Source organism: Acomys minous (genome assembly GCF_964271855.1).
Source record: "Acomys minous genome assembly, chromosome: 15".
Taxonomy (NCBI): Eukaryota; Metazoa; Chordata; class Mammalia; order Rodentia; family Muridae; genus Acomys; species Acomys minous.
Window position 1 is genome coordinate 66,709,872 of NC_140497.1, and position 21,236 is coordinate 66,731,107.

General features: G+C 36.1%; 1 protein-coding gene and 1 pseudogene across 3 annotated transcripts in view; one reads left to right on the plus strand and one right to left on the minus strand.

The window, feature by feature from the left end:
* The window catches only part of TECRL (trans-2,3-enoyl-CoA reductase like), an 81,831-nt gene that overhangs the window by 52,146 nt on the left and 8,449 nt on the right, over positions 1–21,236 (minus strand). For both annotated transcript variants that reach the window (XM_084758427.1, XM_084758426.1), the window contains exon 2: positions 13,577–13,628. In XM_084758427.1, the coding sequence (XP_084614553.1) occupies positions 13,577–13,628 (52 nt within the window). The remainder of the gene's footprint in view (positions 1–13,576; positions 13,629–21,236) is intronic.
* Positions 15,801–18,481, plus strand: LOC311584094 (FACT complex subunit SSRP1-like; annotated as a pseudogene). The gene has a single exon. The product of its transcript is annotated as an FACT complex subunit SSRP1-like (transcript).

Consider the following 21,236-nt stretch of genomic DNA (forward strand, 5'->3'; position numbering starts at 1 on the left):
TCATGTAATTCCCTATGAAGTATGCAATGCTGCAGTTTGTTTTCTTTTTTAATTTAACAGTTAAATTTTTATTAACATTTTTATTTTTAAATATACATTTATATTATTACACAGACAAATGGTATATACTCACTTATAGCTGCATATTAGCCCAAGGGGCATGTCACACGAAAGCCTTCACTTACCAGGAAACTGAGACAGAGGAGAGGACATTCTAGTGGGACTCTAGATGAGAGAATAATGGGAGAAAGGCAAAGTAGAAGGACCCAGAAGGTCCTAGAAGCCTACAAGTAGAACATTATGATAGGCAGATTTGGGCCCAGGGATCCCGCTCAAACTAAGGCACCAGCCAAGGACAATACAGGCAGTAAACCTTAAGCCCCTACCCAGATCTAGCCAATGGACAGAACACTCCCCACAGTAGAGTGGAGAGTGGGATATGACTTTCTCACATACTCTGGTGCCTCACCTTTGACCATGTCCCCTGGACGGGGAGACCTGGTAGCAATCAGAGGAAGGACAGCAAGTTACCAAGAAGAGACTCGATACCCTATGATCATATAGAGGGGGAGGTAATCCCTCTCAGGAACAGTCATAGGGGAGGGGAATAAGGGGAAATTGGGAGGGAGGGAAGAATGGGAGGATACAAGGGATGGGATAACCATTGAGATGTAACAAGAATAAATTAATAAAGGAGGAAAAAAAATAAAACTATTTTACTATTAAAAAAAAAGAAAATTAAAAAAAATAATAATAAAAATAAACTGTCTATAGAAAGAACCTTGGCACCAAAAAGAATTATATAAATGTTACATTTAAAATTCTGAATGTAACTAGATCTCCATCACATCTTGTCATTATCAACTTAAAACATCTATCTAGACCTAAAAAGTCTTAATCCCTAAGCTTCATTGTAAAACTAAACTACTTGGTCTTCAAGCCCATTGGAAACTTGATAAGGAATAAACTTGAGGACCTGAGTAAGCCAGGAGTGAAAGTTGGTAGCTTTCCAAAACATGCTGCCTGAACAGTCACCCAAAACTCTCTATAATGTTGGAGCATCATCTTGAACTATCTGGCCCAATTTATCTGCCTGACATATTTATGAGGCAGGAATTATTAAGGACTTGTTTACTCCGTCTTGGCAGAGTTTGACCTTCGTCTCTGCCTGCATCCAAGTTTGCCCTTTTTTAGGCAGAATTCTGTCTATGGTATTAATGAGGACATTTTGCCCACTTGCTTGTTTGCCATATTTGAAGCCATCTCCATAAGGAGGTTCTTTGATGCTCATTATCCTCTTTGAGGCAGGACGTGTGTTGCCAGGAGTTAACCTGTCTCATTTTAAGTAAATTTTAGAATAATAAAAAAAATTGAATGCCATATTCTGCATGTCTCTGAGGTTTTGAAGACCTAATCTAACTATTCTACCTTATCTTTCTATAGAATCGTATAGTAATTGATATTACCATGTTTTGATCAACTAACAATTAATTTGTATAGCTTAGTTATCTTAAACAGCTTGTAATAGCACATTCAAACTATTGGAAGTAAACCTTGTATTATAATTGAATTACATGGGTACAATACCTCATATTAGAGTATATATATATATATATATATATATATATATATATATATATACAAAATTCTATACCAGTGAATTAAGAATAACCTTGTGAGTGACAGTTGAAGCATAAGTTGAGAACTAGATTCACTATCTACTTTTTGTTCTATATTCCATATATATTTCTATATTCCTTTTTCTTTTTTTCTCAACCCCTATCTTTAAACCTAAGAATGTAAGAGAAAGGATCAGAGAAACATCTCTGAGTCGAACTTTACTTTCTTTTTTAATAAGACCGATAATACTTGTAACCAACTCTCATTGAAAATAACTCTATATACCAAGAAAGCAACCAAAAACCTACCCGACCTCCCTTAAAGGAAATCAGACGTTGGTTGCTCTCTTAAGGGTTCTTCTGGATGATTTGGGACAAATAATACCTTTTTAGGGGCCCAAATGAAATTGGGAAAATGATTAAACAAGCTAGGAATAGCATTTGTGGTCCAGTTTCTAAATGTTAAGAAATTCTAGGCTTAATTAGAGTCTATGTGGGACAGTCTGAAATGCTGGACCAATTAGGATTTGAAACATCCTTTGACAGTGTCCTGGGAGCTCTCTTTTTCTGATGAGGAACAGCAATTGAAGCACTTGGTGCTGGAACATGAAGGATGCAGGATGTCAGTGTCCAGCATGCTGAGAGGAATGCATCCTGTCAGTCTGATTCAATATTGGTGTCCGGTTCTTTTGTTCTGAAAGCATATAATTTCTCACAAACATTATACAGTCCTAAAATTATAGGTGTATAAGGTGTGTGTGATGCACAGAACAATTAAGGCTGGTTTTCTATTCTTTGTGTGAGAAAAAAGAGACATCTGTAAATCTGCATTCATGCCATATGAAATATGGCATCTAATAGTATTCAAGGTAAACAATTTAAATAGACCTACAACACCTAAGGAAGAAGAAGTAGTCATCAATGGTCTCCTAATAAAAAAAACTCGCTGGGCCAGATATTTTTAGTGCAGAATTCTACCATACTTTAAAAGAATAGTTAATACCAATGCTCCTTAAGTTATTCCACAAAATAGAAACAGAAAGAACATTATCAAACACATTCTATGAGGCCACAGTCACTGTGACACCTAAACCACACAAAGATTCAACAAAGAAAAATAATTTCAGACTAATCTCCCTTATGATCTTTGGTGCAAAAATACTCAATAATATAGTCTCAAACAAATCCAAGGACACACCAAAAACATCATCTACCAAGATCAAGTAAGCTTCATCCCAGGAATGTAGTTCAACATACAAATATCTTTCATATTAACAAACTGAAGGTAAAAACCACACAATCATTATTAGATCATCAATAGATGCTGAAAAATGGTGTAACATAATCCAATACTGCTTCATGTTAAAAATCTTGGAGAGATCATGGGTACAAGGCATATAATGAAACACTATAAAGATAATAGTATTTATATATAAAGGCTAGGTATATAAAATCAAGCCAATAGCCAACAATTAAATGGACAGAAATGTAAGGAAATTCCACTAAAACCAGGAACAATACAAAGCTGCCCACTGCCTCCGTATCTATTCATTACAGTACTTGAAGTTCTAACTAAAGCAAAAGCAATTAAAAAAAAAAAAAAACTAAAGGAGATCAAGGGAATACAAATTGGAAAGAAAGAAGTCAAAGTATCATTAATTGCGGAAGATATTATAGTAAAAATAAGTCACCCCCAAAATTCTAACAGGGAACTCCTGCACCTGATAAACACCTTTAGCAAAGTGGCTGATTACAATACTAACTCAAAAAAAAAATCAGTACCTCTTCTGTATACAAGTGAAAAATCGGATGAGAGAAAATAGGGAAATATCACCTTTCCCAATAGCTACAAATAATGTAAAATACCTTGGTGTAACTCTAACAGAACTTATATTAAAGAAACTTCAAGAAAGATCTCCCATATTCATTGACTGGTATGATGAACATAGTAAAAATAGCCAATTTATCAAAATAAATATACAGATTTAGTGAAATCCCCATAAAAATTCCAACTCAATTCTTTACAGATCTTTATGGAGCAATCCTCAACCTCATATGGAAAAGTAAAAATAAACCCTGGATAGCTCCAACAATTCTATACAATAAAGGAGTTTCTGGAGGTATCACCATCCCTGATTTCAAGCTGTACTACAGAGCAATACTAATAAAACTGCATAGTACAGACATAAACGCAGACAGGTAGATCAATGGAATCAAATTGAAGATCTAGAAGTATATAGATTCGCCTATTGACACCTGAGTTTTTAAATTTATTTTTTATTTATTTATTTTTATTATATTTCTTTTTTAGATATATATTTATATTATTACATGTAAATAACATAAACTATATTCAGGAAGAAAAACCATTAAACAATCACAAATTATATAAATGTTACATTAATAGCGTTTCAGCTAATTGTGTTTGGCAGTCTTGAAAAAAACATCTTTCCTATCTTGGCAAACCTAAAATTCTTAATGAAAATAAGTATCTATCATATCTCATCTCTATCAACTTAAAATATCTATCTAGACCTAAAAACGCATCAACCCCTAAAAAACTCAGCTTAATTGTAGCACTAAACTATCTGGTCTTCGACCCTATCAGAGACTTGAGGAGGAGTAACACTTAATTACCCGAGTAAACAGGAAGTGGACATTAGCAGCTTCCAAATGAAAAAATAACAGTGACAGTTTGCAACCTCACCAGTCACCCAAAACTCTCTATAACGTTGGAGCATCATCTTGAGCCTGATTTTTGACAAATAAGCCAAAACCATAAAAAGGAAAAAGAGATAGCATCTTCAACAAATGGTGCTGGTCTAGTCTACATGCAGAAAAATGCAAATAGAACCGCATTTATCACCCTGCACAAAACTGGAGACTATGCGGACCAAAGAACTCAACGTAAAACCGTATAAGCTAAATCTAATAAAAAATGAAATTGGAGAATAGCCTTGAACTCATTGTCACAGAAGACAACTCTCTGGATGGAACACCACCAGCTCAGGCACTAAGATCAACAACTAATATATAGGAAGGATATCATGAAACTGAAAAGTTTCTGCAAGAAAAAGAACATTGTCAATAGGACAAAATGGTAGCCTTCATAATGGGAAAAATCTTTAATAAACCTATATCTGACAGAGGACAAACATGCAAAATATACAAAGAACTCTAGAAAATAAACACCAACAAAACAAAACCCAATAAAGTGGGGGTACAGAGCTAAACAGGATTCTCAACAGAGGAATCACCAATGGCTGAGAAGCACCTAAAGAAATGTTCAGTGTCCTTAGGTACCAGGGAAATGCAAATGAAAATGACCTTGAGATTCCATCTTATACCCATTCGAATGTCTAAGAACAAAATCTCAAGTGACAGCACATGCTAGGGAGGATGTGGAATAAGAACACTTCTCCATTGCTGGTGGGTGTACCAACTTGTACAACCACTTTAGAAATCAGTGTGGAGATCTCTGAGAAAAATGCAATTAGATCTATCTCAAGCCCAGCTATACCACTCCTGAACATAAACCCCCAAATGCTTGACCATATGACAGGGACACTTGTTCAACTTGGTTCATAGCAGTTTTACTCATAATAGCCAGAATCTGGAAATTACCTACAAGTCCCTCAACTGAAAAAATGGATAAAGAAAATGTGTTACATTTACACAATGAAATACTACTCAGTTATTTAAAACAAAGGCATCACGCAATTTTCAAGCGAAAGGATGGAACTGGAAAATATTGTCCAGAGTGAGGTACCACAGACCCAAAAAGACATGCATGGTACGTACTCACTTTTATGCAGATATTAGCCTACTATACAGGATAATCATGCTATAATACATAGGCCCAAAGAAGAAAGGGAGGCCCAAGGAAGAATGCTTCAGTCTCACCAAGAAGAGGAAATAAAATAGACATCTGAAGTAGATAGAAGAAATTTGTTGAGAGAGGGATAGGAGGGGGCAATGGGAATAAAGATCAGGTGTAGGGAGAGTGGGTGAGGAGAGAGGATCTGGAGAGGACCAGAAGTCAGTGGAAGGCATCTCTGGGACAGGGAGAGGCTCCTGGGAGCCTGAAACTTCTCAAAAGCCAGTGCACAGTTACTATGATAGTATGATGGAGTTAAGATGGATTATATTCCATAATTTAAAACTAAATGAATTCTGAAAGGTTTCCCCACAGGGTGAGTGATGGAAGCATTGACTAAAATGACTAGGAAAGTGTGTCCAAAGTATATCCAATCCAATAGGAGGCTGCTTTTTTTGTAAATTATTCACAAAAATACTGACACATGCCGTCTTTCAAAGCGTCTGTTTTGCTTCATGTTTGTGTGCATGTGTGTTTTGCATGCATGGATGTTTGTGCATCACCTGCCTTCAGTGCCACCAGAGTCAGTGAGAGGGTGTTGGATCTTCTGAGACTGCAGTTGTCACCTGCAATGTTGTTTCTGAAGTTTGAACCTGGATTCTTTTGAGAGCAGCAGGTGCTCTTAACCACTGAGATATTATTCCAGCCAACAACACATGCAATCTTAAGGCTCAATAAGCTGAATATGGTGGAAAAAAAGATTAAAAGGTTCTCACTACTACAGTGACCAGGAAAATACATAGAAAAAGAAGGATCACTCCCACAAATTCTTGAAACAGCCAGGTGTATTGCTATAGTGGAGGGATTGGTCCCCTAATCCAGCCACAAAAACCTTTCACCCACAGTTTGTCTTGTCTGCAGAACACAGGACCTAGCAGAATCATCATCAAAGAGGCCAGAGAGACTTCATCCAGCAACTGATGGGAGTAGATGCTGGGTCCCCCCAGCCAAATATTAGGTGGAGCCCAGCAGAGCATAGGGAGAAAGAATGGGAGGAGCCAGAGAGGTCAGAGACATACGATGAGGACATAGCCCACAGAATCAACTGAGTGTCACACATGGGGACATGCTGAAAAATGGAACCTGTAAAGGTCTGACCTAGGTCCTCTGCATATATGTTATGGCTGAGTAGATTGGTGTTCTTATGAAATCCTAACAGTGGTAGCAGTGGATGTCCCTGACTTGTTGCCTAATTATGATGCCCTTTAGGGGATAAAGTGATTGCTCGGTGGTTCAGAGCACTGGCTCTTTCCTCAATACCTATCACACATGTGGCTGCTGACAACTGTTGTAACACTGGTTACATGAGATCCAACATCCTCACAGAGACGTTAAATCAGTCAAAATATCAATGTACATTAAATAAAAACAAATTATTAAAACAATAAAAACCCCAGAAATTTTAGGAGAAAAATAACCTGAGAATAGAATTTCAACTGTAAGAAGTATACTGATACATTATAGTCACTAACTCTCTTCCCCTAGTCTGTGTATATCAGGGACTTAACATTGACTACTTCATATTATGTTATAAACACTGCTTTCCTCCCCTTTTCCCTCGGTAACACAGAAACAGTAATATGAGTAAAAATTTTGATTTTTTAATGTCATTTTTCTGCTAAGAAAAAAAGAGAACTAAAAGAAAATCAAACACTGGAATTAAGTTTGGTGCAGGAAAATTTTGTAGTCAAGAAAATAAAGGAGGGAACTCTTCTTATTCTTAATCAAGTACAAGAAATATTCTAATATTTTTTTCTTTCAAATCACATGTACTTATTTCCAAAATCCTCAGAACTTATCAACAATTCTTCTCATATGTAAAGAAGAATCAATAAAGCACAAAAGCAAAATTAAACCATTCAACATACTGTAGAAGAGTATGTAAATTTCCCAAAGCCTAAAAGCTATTGTATGAGTTATCCATTGAGGGACCAGCATGAAGCTCTGGGGAAACAGTACCTGCAGCTAAGATTGATGACAAGAGGAGTACAATCTCCAGGTTTCAGATATTGTAAAAAGTGCACCCGTTCTTAAAACTTGGCCTATGACCTCCACTGTCACACCATGGTGCACATGTGCAAATATGTATATACATAAAAATAAACAAATACATGAATAAAATCTGAAAATCCACTCAGAGCAAGTACGTAAAGGATCCATTTCTCCACTTTCTACAGTATGAATCACTGATATAATCAAGAATTTAGGGAAAGGTCAGGAAATCTATTCCTAAACATACCAGAGTTTTCTTTCAGAAGTGAAAATATTTTTTTTAAAAAAATTCATTCCTGTCTGTAGTTAGACAATTTTCAAGCAAAAAAAAAAAAAATAGCAGTAAAGAAACAGAAAATTTTCTAGTGAACTTCATAATTGTCAGTCCATTAGTAAAGCATAAAGTACTTAAAAGTTATTTACTGAAGCTTGCTTATTAAATGGCCAGAAAAAAAAAAAGCCTGAGCATGTTGGTTTGGGACTGAATATGTCTAGTTCAAGAAGAGCAATACAGAACAGTATTTTAGACAGACACATCCACATCACAAATGTATCAACATTTTAACTTTGGGTATTCAAAACGTGTGTTATGACTATAAGAATGAACATCTAAAAGCAATAGTCTGTCTAAAAAGCAGCGAATTACGTTCACACAATGTATATTCTTAGTGAATTCAAGTATGTCAGCCCTCTCACATTCAAGGCCCTCACCAAGCCTGCCCATTTGCTTATGCATAGAATTAACTATTAGAGTCAAAATCAGCCCCTATCTTCTGTATTTTTTCCAAATACAAATAACCAAGTGATCTCCAGGAGCAGTATATTATTTTTAGTAATTTGTTTGTAAAGCACAAGTTTTTATATATTGAACTTGTATTTTTGAATAACCAGATATTAAGCATGTGAAAAATAAGGATGAATAATTCATAGCTTTTTTAAGAAACTGAAATATATGTATGAGGAATCTTGATAATTAAAGACATGATAGGCAAATAATGGGGAACACTGATTGCTAGAGTGTTATATTTAAAGTCAGAAAGAGTTAAAATAACAGAAGTATAGAGACAGCAGTGGGCCATTTGTATCACAAAAAGGATGAAGATGTGGCTGGAAATAAAAGGGAATGAACAATACATAAAAAATAACTGTGTAAGTGAGAAAATATACCTGTCAGCTATGACTAGTATGTGTATTTGTCAAAAGTGGAAAAAATGAACAGAATCAGGACATGCTAAAGGCTCCACATTAGTAAATACCATATAAATATGACATAAAAAAGAGGTAATTGATTATTATGATCGACCATACCAAGATTATGTAGCTGAATTTAATCCCTAATTAAGGAATTAATGATAGATTATCTAATAAGCTGAAAATTGAGGCTGCTAAATAGACCTTTCTACAAGATATAAAGATGGCATATAATATACTGAGATGGTAGCCTAATATACGCTGAAAAATGAAGTGGAAAAGGCTAGATTCATTTTTTAATTATTTTGAGTCATGGTAAATTTTGTACTCTGAACCTAGAGAGACCACCGGGACAAAATAAGGAATTAGAAAACAAAATCAGAACACTACAAAGCTTTAAAATTAGGTAGGTGGGGTTAATCAATTACCTAATTATCATCGGTAACTATCAAGGAAATGTAAACCAAAACTACATTAAAATTCCTTCTCACTTTGGCTAACCCTAAGTTCACCAAGAAAACAAAATGCTGCCGCTCTGTAAAAAGAGAAGACTTTATGTTCTAATTTTTGCAATTAGCCTGGTTCAGGTGCTGTGAAAATCAGTATGAAAGAAAGAAAGAAAGAAAGAAAGAAAGAAAGAAAGAAAGAAAGAAAGAAAGAAAGAGAAACAAACAAACAAAAATTCCGTCATTCAAAATATCCAGCTACCCCCTTTATGGATACTATGCTGGTTTGAATAAATTGGGCCCTCCTAGGTCTATGGGGAGTGACATTATTAGAAGCTTGGTCTTGTTGGAGGAGGTGTGTCACTAGGGGTAGGGTTTGATGTCTCAGAAGCCAGTGTCACTTTCTGCTGCCTGCAGGTAGAGATGTAGAACTTTCAGCTATCTACCCAGCACCAATGTCTTCCTGCATTTACCATGCTTCTTGTCATTAGGCTAAAGGCCTAAAACTCTGAATTGTAAGCCACCCTCCCCTCCCCCCTAGTTAAAAAATTTCCTTTATAAGAGTTTCCTTGGTCAAAGGTGAGGCACCAGAGTATGTGAGAAAGTAATATCCCACTCTCCACTCTACTGTGGAGAGTGTTCCTTCCATTGGCTAGATCTGGGTAGGGGTTTAAGGTTTACCGCCTGTATTGTCCTTGGCTGGTGCCTTAGTTTGAGCAGGACCCCTGTGCCCAAATCTGCCTATCATAATGTCCCCTGGAGGGGGAGACCTGATGGCACTCAGAGGAAGGACAGCAGGTTACCAAGAGGAGACTTGATACCCTATGAACATATAGAGGGGGAGGTAATCCCCCTCAGGAACAGTCATAGGGGAGGGGAATAAGGGGAAAATGGGAGGGAGGGAAGAATGGGAGGATACAAGGGATGGGATAACCATTGAGATGTAACAAGAATAAATTAATAATAAAAAAAAAAAAGAAAAAAAAAAGAGTTTCCTTGGTCATGGTGTCTCTTCACAGGAATAAAACCCTATGGTAGATACTTATGCCAAAGAATCAAGATCAGAAACATTTGCGTACTTATTTATTGTGACACTATTCTCAATAGCCAAGTAGTGGAATTATTCTAGGTTCACATTGACCATTATACCAATGAAGAAAGTGTGGTACACATGCAGTGAGAATAACTTGGCCGTCCAGAAGAAAATGTGTCTTGTGCAGAGAAATGGATAGAATTAAGGATCAAAATAGTCACGAAATAAGTCAATACTACAAACACAAGTGTCATGTGTGCTCTCTCATATGTGTTCATGTCTCATAAGTTGTGTATGTGTGTGTGTGTGTGTGTGTGTGCGTGTGCACATGTGTGTGTGTTATGTAGGAGAGAGAGAAGGCTAAAAGAGAGACTTGGAGAAGAGGAGAGGAGAAGAAAGGGAAAATTAGAACTTAAATGAATACTAATAGAGAAGTGATTATTATTAAAGTATGTTACATGAGTGTATGGAAATATCATAATGAAAAGCTGTCGTACTGTAAACATGGTAATGGATTAACTTAAAAACAGAGATATTTTCCTGTAAGGAACAAATTCTTCTGCTAAGAGATGTTTATTTCTTCATTTAGTTATTTAAGGCATGGATAATTCCAATTTTAAACTTAACTCTAAAGCCTGAAGACAAATAATACGAAAAAGACATAAGACGTTAACTTAGTATCAGATAATAAAGTGTTTAGGCCCTAAAGTTTGTGAATTAGCAGGCACATAACTGTTCTCTACTTTATAGTTACGTGTGGGAATATGTAGTGCTGGAATAGCTATGGCCCCACAGACTCACAGGTTTGGATATTTGTCCAACAAGGAGTGGCACTCTTAGGAGGTGTGGCCTTTTTAGTACAGCCTTGTTGGAGGAAGTAGGTCATTGTGGGTGTGGTCTTTGAGGTCTCATGTGCTAAAGCTACACTCAGTGCGGACAACAGTCCTACAGATCAATGTGAAGAACTCAACTTCTTCTCCAAACTATGTCTGCCTACATACAGTCATGTTTCTCAAAATGAAAACAATCAACTGAAACTCTGAATCTTTAAATGAGCCCCAATTAAATGTTTTCTTTATAAATGTTGCTGTGGTCAGCATGCCTCTTCAGATAAATATGAACCCTAATGAAGACAGTAAGTAACCCATTTTAAAATATATTATGAATGTAAGATAAAAAAAAATCAATCCATGACTTTATTTTGTTATCATTGGCCAAATCATTGAAGATGGATCACATTAGTAACATTTAATGTGTTAAAAACATAATAAAGGATTAAAATCATTCCTTAAGATTTAATTTAATATAATAGAAGAATTTATAAAAACTGAAGACAGTCAAAAGTTTACAGTGTTTTATATATACAAAAGCTAGAATATAATTTTTATCTTTAAATTAAAGATGTATTGTTTAAACAAGGTTATTTTATTAAACATAATAAACATGCTAAATATTAGAACTATAGTGATAAAAGAGAATTAATTAATAATAGTTAATAAATATCAAGTCTTGTTCTAGCTATTAAATCTGATCAAACTATTGTTATTTATAAAGTCATTTTCAATGTCAGTTCCCTTAAATGCTACAATTTCCTGTGGCTGAGCTTCTGACATTCTAAAGTTTAGCGCTGCAATTATTTTTTAACTATGATATGTGCTTTATGCTTAGATTGTATTACTCCTAAACAAATGCACATAGAATAAGAACGGGATCCTGTGTGAATAACGAGGGTAATTACCTACATAGATTTTGTAATTACATAAAAACAACTTTCCTCAAACTTCTCACTGTTTAGCCCAGGGAGGCTTGGAAAACAACAACCACATGTTTCTGAATTCTGAGTGAAAGGCTTCAAGGACCTGTACTGCCATTTCCAATGGGTGAAAAAATAATTTTGTGTTTTAAAATTAAAAAGCCAAAGAATTCCATATTTTAGAAAATATTGGCACATAATTACAGTGAATTTAACTATCAAGTAGGTTCTAGAAAATGAATCTAGGAAACCTATGTAAAACATGTGAAACCCTTCCTTGGGTTTACATGTTTGGTCATCACTCATTTTTAAGTGTATCCAAATCCTCCATGTCTTTAAGGTTAAATATCAAAGCTCATCTTCATAAAGCAACTTGAATGATAAGCACTTTTACAATAATTATATTTCTCATATATGATTCTTAATATATTGTAATCAAATACTCCAAAATATTTATAGATATTAGATTTATTTACTAATTATAATGTGTTGTTATACATTTTGTTTCTTACAATGTATATTGAATCTTCTATATGTGTCTTTTTCTGAGAATCATGTTACTGTTTTCATTGTCACTGAACTAGTCATATCATGAAAATAATTATATATAAATCTATGCTTTAGTAAATTCTATTTCTCGTAAAAGAATAATTTAATTATTCTATTGGTTTTATGTTAAATTTTTAATAAAATGAATTAGTATATTAGCTTATGAGTTTGAATATTTCCCTCAAAACACATGTTCTGTTGAACAAAGAATTATTAAAAATTCATCTTAAAATAAGGATTAGGGTGAAATATAATGATATATATTAAGCCTCACATTGTTGGCACATCATGATGCATCAACATAGGTTTATAAATAATAAATGCACCATACTGAAGAAGAAACTTCATAACAGAAGGGAGCTATGCATCTATATAGACATCCACTTAAAAAATATCTCTACCATTGACTTAATTTCCTTAATTACAGAAGAATTTTAATAAAATAGTAAAGGTCATATTTCCAGTAATTCTATTTTTACTGTTTGACAATTAGAATGAGTTTCATTGTAAAAGCTATAATTTAAATTATAAATATACAAAATATGAATATTTCATGCAAATTTAGGGAGATTGTTTACAAGACTAAGTTATCTATCTAGAACTTTATGCAATATCATTTATAATTTTTGTAAAACATTTTATCTGTGAAATAAATTTAACTGATTTAAATAAGTGGAATAAAATCCTTTTCTAGTGTTTTATTGTAATATGAAAGAAATATTTATTCAGTTAATGCCTTCACATATTAAAAAGTTTCTTACAAAAAAGAACATTGAATCAGCCTTAAAATAATTTTATATAAGCTTTTACTGAAAAGTTGAAGATTATTCTTGGGATATCATACAGTGGATAAGTACATGGCTCCTGTGTATATGGAGTGACGTTCCATGCACAGTACTGACAAAAACATGTTGTATATTTAAGCAACCAAAAAAATTTATCAAATATGAGAAGCATTATAATCAATAATTACTATATGCTAAATTAATAATGATCATTATTCTAAAATATAGGGTCCATGTATTTGTTCTATTTGACCCAGCATGTTCTTAAAGATAAATTTGAGCCAATTTGAAAATAAGTTAACATATATTTTAATAGATACATTAAACTCACATGCTTTGTGAAACTTTTGTTTGACATCATGAATGGTTGAGGTTTGAGATACCTGAAAGAAGCAAAAACAATTATAAGATAAACATGTTAATTTCTTCTGTACAAATATTTAAGAAAATATTGGTAAAATATCAGCAAATTTATATTTTTGAACAACTTTTAAATTTGACCTTAACAGGTAATATAACAGTTAATACTACTACTTAACAAATTTTATTCACATACAGCAATAGTAGTTTAAGCCCAAGCAACATATTCCTCTAAAGATATTTTTTTTAAATTTCATCTGTTCAAAATATTAGGCTTTTGTCTTCAACCATAAACAGAAGGTAGAGTAAAATATAAACAGTTAAAACAAGGCAAAATGATTTATTGAGAAAAAGATGATAAATGATGTGAATTTGACTTGTACTAAAAATAAATTAGAAATTTTATAATACTTAAGAGTGTTATGAGACCAGAGACTCATATGATCTCATTAATGACTTTATGCTAAAATATTTCACAAGAATTCTCAACTGAATACAAGGTGCACTAAAACACTTACAGGGTACACTATATAACAGTTTTAGCTGTAATTACTGAAAATAACCTATTTTAAAAGAATACAATTTCATTATTTACCTACATTGGGAAAATCTTGAAGCTGACACTTTTATCTGAATCCATCAAGTCATCATATGTGCTTCCGGACTTTCTGTTCATATCAAATTTCTCAGTTCAAAATCCTTTTCACCACTCATTTACTACACTTACTTATGAATAGTCCTTGAAAATACATTTTAATTATCACTTATTACAACTGTATTTTTTTTTCTCCAGTATGTTTAGAAGATTGGGGAGATCTATCCTGACTATATGTGGTCATGTTTATCATGTTGGTTTGACTTGTAAATATGGATATTTTTACTAGTTCAAATTACGTATAAAAATAATGCACAAACACATTGCATTATACTTAAACTGCAGTTAAATAAATATTTCTCTTTCACCTTATCTTTTCTGCTTGATGAGACTTTGACCAATATTTTTACTACAGTAAAGGTATTTATATTAGCGACAGCTACTACCCTTGGTGAGGACCTAGGTAGGCTACTTGTACTCTCCTTCCAATCCTCCATTCTAATTGCCATCATTATTCTTATACTTTCTACTGCCAATGCCTCACTGCTCCTCCCAAGCCAAGCCCTTCCCTTGGGGACTCTGCTCCCAAGTCTGGTACAGAGAAACTCCCCTTATATCTTCATCTGTTCCCTTTCTTGGCCATCCTCCCCTTTTCTTTGTGACAACCCCCTACTGAATCAGACACACTTATATTCTAGGGTCCCTCATGGCTACCAAATTTGGTTGAAGACAGTGTAAGTTATTTGTTCTCTCCTTTACTTCCTCCATTCTCATCCTCTTAGGGTACCAATCACTAATAATAGGCTGCTTTGCCGCCCACTTCCACTCCCTTTTCCAGGTCACTTTATTACCTTGAGACTCACTGCCATCTGGGTTAGAAGAACGGATAGCCCTTGGTATGCCCTTTCCCTGTTCCATGGAGCTGAATCCAAAACATTACTACATAAAGCTCAAGAGTCATCACAATTTTCCTAACTAATATCTTACAACCATTACAACACACTTAGCTGACCTGGGACTGCATAGGTATAAACCCAGATTTCCAACCAGCACTTCATAACTGTGAACAGCTGGAATCTGAATATTAAAAACTCAAGAAATCCCAAAACTGAAAGTCACACAGGGTTTCAGATTGGATAATACCAATCAAAGAACTGAACATACATACACCACCAGGAACACCATAAATATTTCAACTCCAAATACAAAGATACATGCCCAAAAACAAAAATAGCAAACAAAGAATATAATATGCTTCCTCAAAAAATATATTTTAATATTCTCTGAAAATCTAACTTAGCTGAAGCAAATTACAAGCACTTCAAAATAGGAATTGTAAATGGGGTCAAGGACTTCAAAGACATTATGCATAAGTACTTCAAAGAAAACTTCATAAAAATAACAAACAGTGGAACGAAATGGGGGAAGCAATTCAATTCAGTATATAAAAATATAATCTTATAAGGAAATTGAAGCAATAAAGGAAAATAAATAAAAGTTTAAAAAGTTGAAATAAATGGTATGTGTGTGACTTCTGGTGGTGGGACGCGGGGAAGCTTCCCAGGCCATCTCCTCCCCAGCATCCCTACCACTCTCCCCAAGTCCTCCTGAGCCCACCGCCAGGGCTGTGCGGTCATGAGGCTGCAGCTCAAAGAGATTCCCACCATGCTGAGCATCTTGTACACCTAACCAGGAACTGGGACCCAGCTCCCAGAAAACGGTTCGTTTTCTCTGGTGCAGCCTAGGGTTCCGCACTCAGGCCACCACGGGTGAACATGGTAGAGACATTGGAGTTCAACGACATCTTCTAGGAGGTGAAAGGGTCCATGAATGATGGGAGGCTGCGATTGAGCCGTCAGGGTATCATCTTTAAGAACAGCAAGACGGGCAAAGTGGACAACATCCAGGCTGGGAAGTTGATGGAAGGCATCTGGCGCCTGGTAGCATTGGACCACGGCCTTAAACTGCTCACAAAGAATGGGCATGTCTACAAGAACGATGGCTTCTGAGAATCGGAGTTTGAGAAACTCTCTGATTTCTTCAAAACTCGCTATCGCCTCGAGCTGATGGAGAAGGATCTGTGTGTGAAGGGCTGGAACTGGGGGGCAGTGAAGTTTGGGGGGACAGCTAGTCTTTGAGATACCCCTAAGCAATGTGTCCCAGTGTACAACGGGCAAGAATGAGGTGACCCTGGAATTTCACCAAAATGACGATGCCGAGTGTCTCTCATGGAGGTGCTCTTTTATGTCCCTCCCACGCAGGAAGATGGTGTGGACCCTGTAGAGGCCTTTTCCCAGAACGTTCTGTCAACGACAGATGTGATCCAGGCCACTGGAGATGCCATCTGCATCTTCCAGGAGCTGCAATGTTTGACTCCTCGTGGTCGTTATGATATCCAGATCTACCCTACCTTTCTACACCCGCATGGCAAGACCTTCGACTACAAGATCCCCTATACCACAGCTCTCCGTCTCTTCCTGCTGCCCTACAAAGATCAGAGACAGATGTTCTTTGTGATCAGCCTGGATCCACCTATTAAGCAGGGCCAAACCCATTACCACTTCCTGGTCCTCCTCTTCTCCAAGGATGAGGATATCTCCTTGACCCTCATCATGAGCGAGGAATAAGTAGAGAAGCGCTTTGGGGGGCAGCTCACCAAGAACATGTCAGGATCCCTCTACGAGATGGTCAGCCGGGTCATGAAAGCACTTGTGAACCGTAAAATCACAGTCCCAGACAACTGCCAAGGACACAGAGGGGCCCAGTGTATCACCTGCTCCTATAAGGCCAGCTCGGGACTCCTGTACCCCCTAGAGCGGGGCTTCATCTACGTGCACAAGCCCCCTGTGCACATCTGCTTGGATGAGATCTCTTTCGTCAACTTTGCCCGTGGCACCACAACGACACGTTCCTTCGACTTCGAAATCGAGACCAAGCAGGGCACTCAGTACACCTTCAGCAGCATTGAGTGGGAGGAATATGGAACACTGTTTGATTTTGTCAATGCAAAGAAGCTCAACATAAAAAACAGAGAATTGAAAGAGGGCATGAACCCAAGCTATGATGATTATGTCGACTCCGATGAAGACCAGCACGATGCTTATTTGGAGAGGATGAAGGAGGAGGGCAAGATCCGGGAGGAGAAGGCCAATGACAGCAGTGACGAGTCGGGAGAGGAAACTGATGAGTCCTTCAACCCTGGTAAAGAGGAAGAAGATGTGGCAGAGGAGTTTGACAGCAACGCCTCTGCCAGCTCCTCCAGTAATGAGGGTGACAGTGACCGAGAAGAGAAGAGCAGAAACAGCTCAAAAGGGCCAAGATAGCCAAAGATCACAAGAGCCGCAAGAAGTCGTCAGAGGTGAAGAAGGGGAAAGATCCAAATGCCCCAAAGAGGCCTATGTCTGCATACATGTTGTAACTGAATGCCAGCCGAGAGAAGATCAAGTGGCATCATCCTGGCATCAGCATCACAGACCTTTCCAAGAGGCAGGCGAGATCTGGAAGGGAATGTCCAAAGAGAAGAAAGAGGAGTGGGACCACAAGGCTGAGGACGCGCGGAGGGAGTATGAAAAGGCCATGATGGAGTATGAAGGAGGAAGAGGTGAATCCTTTAAAAGGGACAAGTCTAAGAAGAAAAAGAAAGTCAAAGCAAAGATGGGAAAAAACTCCACTCCCTCTAGGGGTTCATCGTCCAAGTCTTCGTCAAGGCAGCTGAGCGAGAGCTTCAAAAGCAAAGAGTTTGTTTCCAGTTCCAGGAGAGAACAAGAGCAAAAAGAAGAGGCGGAGGAGCAAGGTCTCTGAAGAAGAGGAACTAGCCAGTATCCCTCCAAGCTCAGAGGACTCTGCCTCAGGATCTGACAAGTAGAGGAAGAGGATGATTGCTCTGCCCTGTCACATCTCCAGGCTCCCCACTCACGCTGGCACCAGACTCTGGATTCTGTGCCATCCAAGCAACTGCTCCTGGTGGCTTCTACTTGTCTGAGGCTTCGAGGGGACCACCGAAGCTTTGCAAGGACGGCTCCTTGTAATGGGAGAGAGACTGGGCAGCAGTGTGTTCCCGTCTGCTCGCAGCGCATTGAAGGATCCAAGTCCTTGTCCTGCTTTCCTACTTTCCTGACTGTCGGGCTAACGCTGCTTCCTGTCCTGCTCAAGTGGCTGCAGCTGCGGTTGTGTGAAGTCAGGCCCATAGCTCCTAATAGAGTCTGATTTCTACCTTTATTTTGTATTTCTGGTCTGTGAAATCAGTTTAATAAAGGGAACTGACTTTGGAGAAAAAAACAAGTTGAAATAAAAAACTAAAATGAAAAGTTCAGTGGAACTCTTAGTTACAGATTGAATTAAGTAGGAACAATAATTTCATGTCCTGAGAAGAAGTTGATAGCTTTCACTTATGACTGCTAAATAAAAGCCTCATAGGACTTACTATGTTTCAATACTTTTACCTTTCAGGCAATTTTTTGGAACCTTATCAAGGATAACCGAACATCAAATTATAGTACAGGTCTTTAATTTTAGCACTTAGGAGGCAGATCAGTCTGGTCTACAAAGAGAGTTCTTGGCTACCCTAAGAAACCCTGTCTCAATAACAGAAAACAATTTTAGGACTGGAAAGATGGCTCAGCCATTAAAGGCTAGGCTCAAAACCAAAAATATTACTATTTCTTAATAAATTAAACATGAAAATGAGCTGTAAAGTATGAATTCTCTGTTATCTCAATATATTCATATATGTATATATTCATATGTATGTATATGATTTCTCTGTTATAAAACATTTACATATTATAACAATTTTTATGTTGATAACAAATATGAGTTTTTGTCAAATAGTTGAGCAATAATATGTATGCTAAATTCTTTAAAATATGTACCCTAGAAGTTTCAAAAATGCATAAATCTGAATGAATATGATTGTAAATAGTACTATAATAATACTAGCAAATTATGTGAAATTTTTACCAGAAGTACAGCTTTAAGCAGAAAACTAAAAAAAAAAAAAAAAATAGAGAAATTAAAATAATTTGAGATCCCAGGTTCAGTGTAGAATTAACACCTGTATAGAATTGGGTTCAAATTCTGATTAAGTTCAGATTGTAACTGTTTTCATGAAGTGACAATTATGACAAGGAGGAAATAAACCGGTATTCAGTGATGCATAGACTTATATAGACAAATAAATGACCATTAAGACAGAACTTTATCAAATGCTTTGCTAGGAAAAAATTGCTAACTAGATTATGACTTTCAAAATCAAATAATGGATAATTGCAAAGTTAGAAGCATTCAAACATGAAATAATTTTAAACGTTCATTTCAAAGTTTGAAAAGCACACCATGTGGAAAAATTAAGTGGCAACAAGACAGGACAATTAATAACTAACTCCTGCTTTACACAATGTGAAAAGAGAATGAAAACAGAAATACCATGTTTTAGTTGAAAGAAAGAACAATACCAAATGAAAAGACAGTTCAAAATGAATCTCTGAAAAGGAGAAGACATTCAAACACATCATTCTGTAAAATAGGTGGGACTGGGTTACATCCTTGACTTATCACATCAACAGGGATTATTGGATAACATTCCTCTTGAAAATCTACCAGGAAGACATGATAGTGGTTTGGAGCCTGATCTCTGTGCGTGAAAAGCTATTAAGTGGATAAGAATGTTTACTTGGCTTTGGCTTTCCTGTCTAACCTCATCTAAGGTCTCTTTGCTGCATTATGGCGTCTGTCAACAGAGTAGAATACGTAGAGGAGATAATTGTTCTTTTAGGAAAGTGTCACTAGTGTCAAAGATATCCTCCCTGATGACATTTCCATGTTCTGGAGACGTTGGAAACATTAAATTGAAGAGATGTCTAAAGCTATTCTAAAATTGTCTGGAAAATAAAATGACAGTCTAGGGTTGAGGTTTTGTCTCAGTGGTAGAACCACTAATAATAATAAACCCTAATAATAAAAAGACCTAAAATTTGTCCTCACTTACCCTCAAAACAGGGTGCGGATGGGGTATTACTCTAGGTGAACTCATCAAATACTTGTTCATGCTTCTAAAAAAAAAAAACTGTATTATGTTTACTTGTGTGGAGCTATTCACATGTGATTATCAGTTGTAATAATGGAAACATCTTAGGGGTACGGAATTTCTTTGGTTTGGTGTGATTTTCAAGACAGGGCCTAAGACAGTGACTCAATTCTGGCAGACACTCAGTAAGCAGCCTTCCACTGCTTGGTTTCCAGAACGTCCTCACCTATCAGCAGACATTGGTGTTCAGGATTTTATATCAAATAATATTCTATGGATTGTGGATTTGGTGTTCCCAAAGACCCCATCCATGCCATTCCTCTCATTTAATTTTATCCACCATTCAGTTACTTCAAATACCTAATGTATGACAAATGATATGTAAATAATTGGTATGCTTTAGCTTTTAGAGAAAAATAACAATAAAAACTCTGCATGTATACTATAAATGCACTTTACAGAGGCTCTTTCTCTGTCTTAATTTATAGCTGATTAAATCTGCAATGAAGAGCCTATTATAATATGAGTAAATACTATTGAAAAAAGTACATAAAGCAGGTTAGAAAGGTAGAAGAAAAAGAGAAGGAAGGAGAAAATAAAGTAAAGGATGAAAATTATTAGGATTATTGCACTGAGAATTATTTTTGGAAATATCTGACAATAACTGGTTCAACAAAGTTGAGTATACCTTCTTATGCTATTTTAACTGGGAAATATTTAATTTTTATCATATAGCTACTCAGTTAGGACAAGTATGTGGCCAAATATAAATTATTATAATTATGGATAATTTAAGACTGTGTGGATTATCTGTGATTTTATTACATAAGATATACATATTATATATTCTTTTATATGTGTGTGTATGTATATGTATATGTACTTCTAATAGTATAAAATTAAGGCATTTGTGAACACAGATGTCACACAGCAACCTGCAGTGTAACATCCCTATGAGTTTAATGTGTTTAGTATAAATATCAGTCTCTACTTGGATTCTAGGCTTCTGTG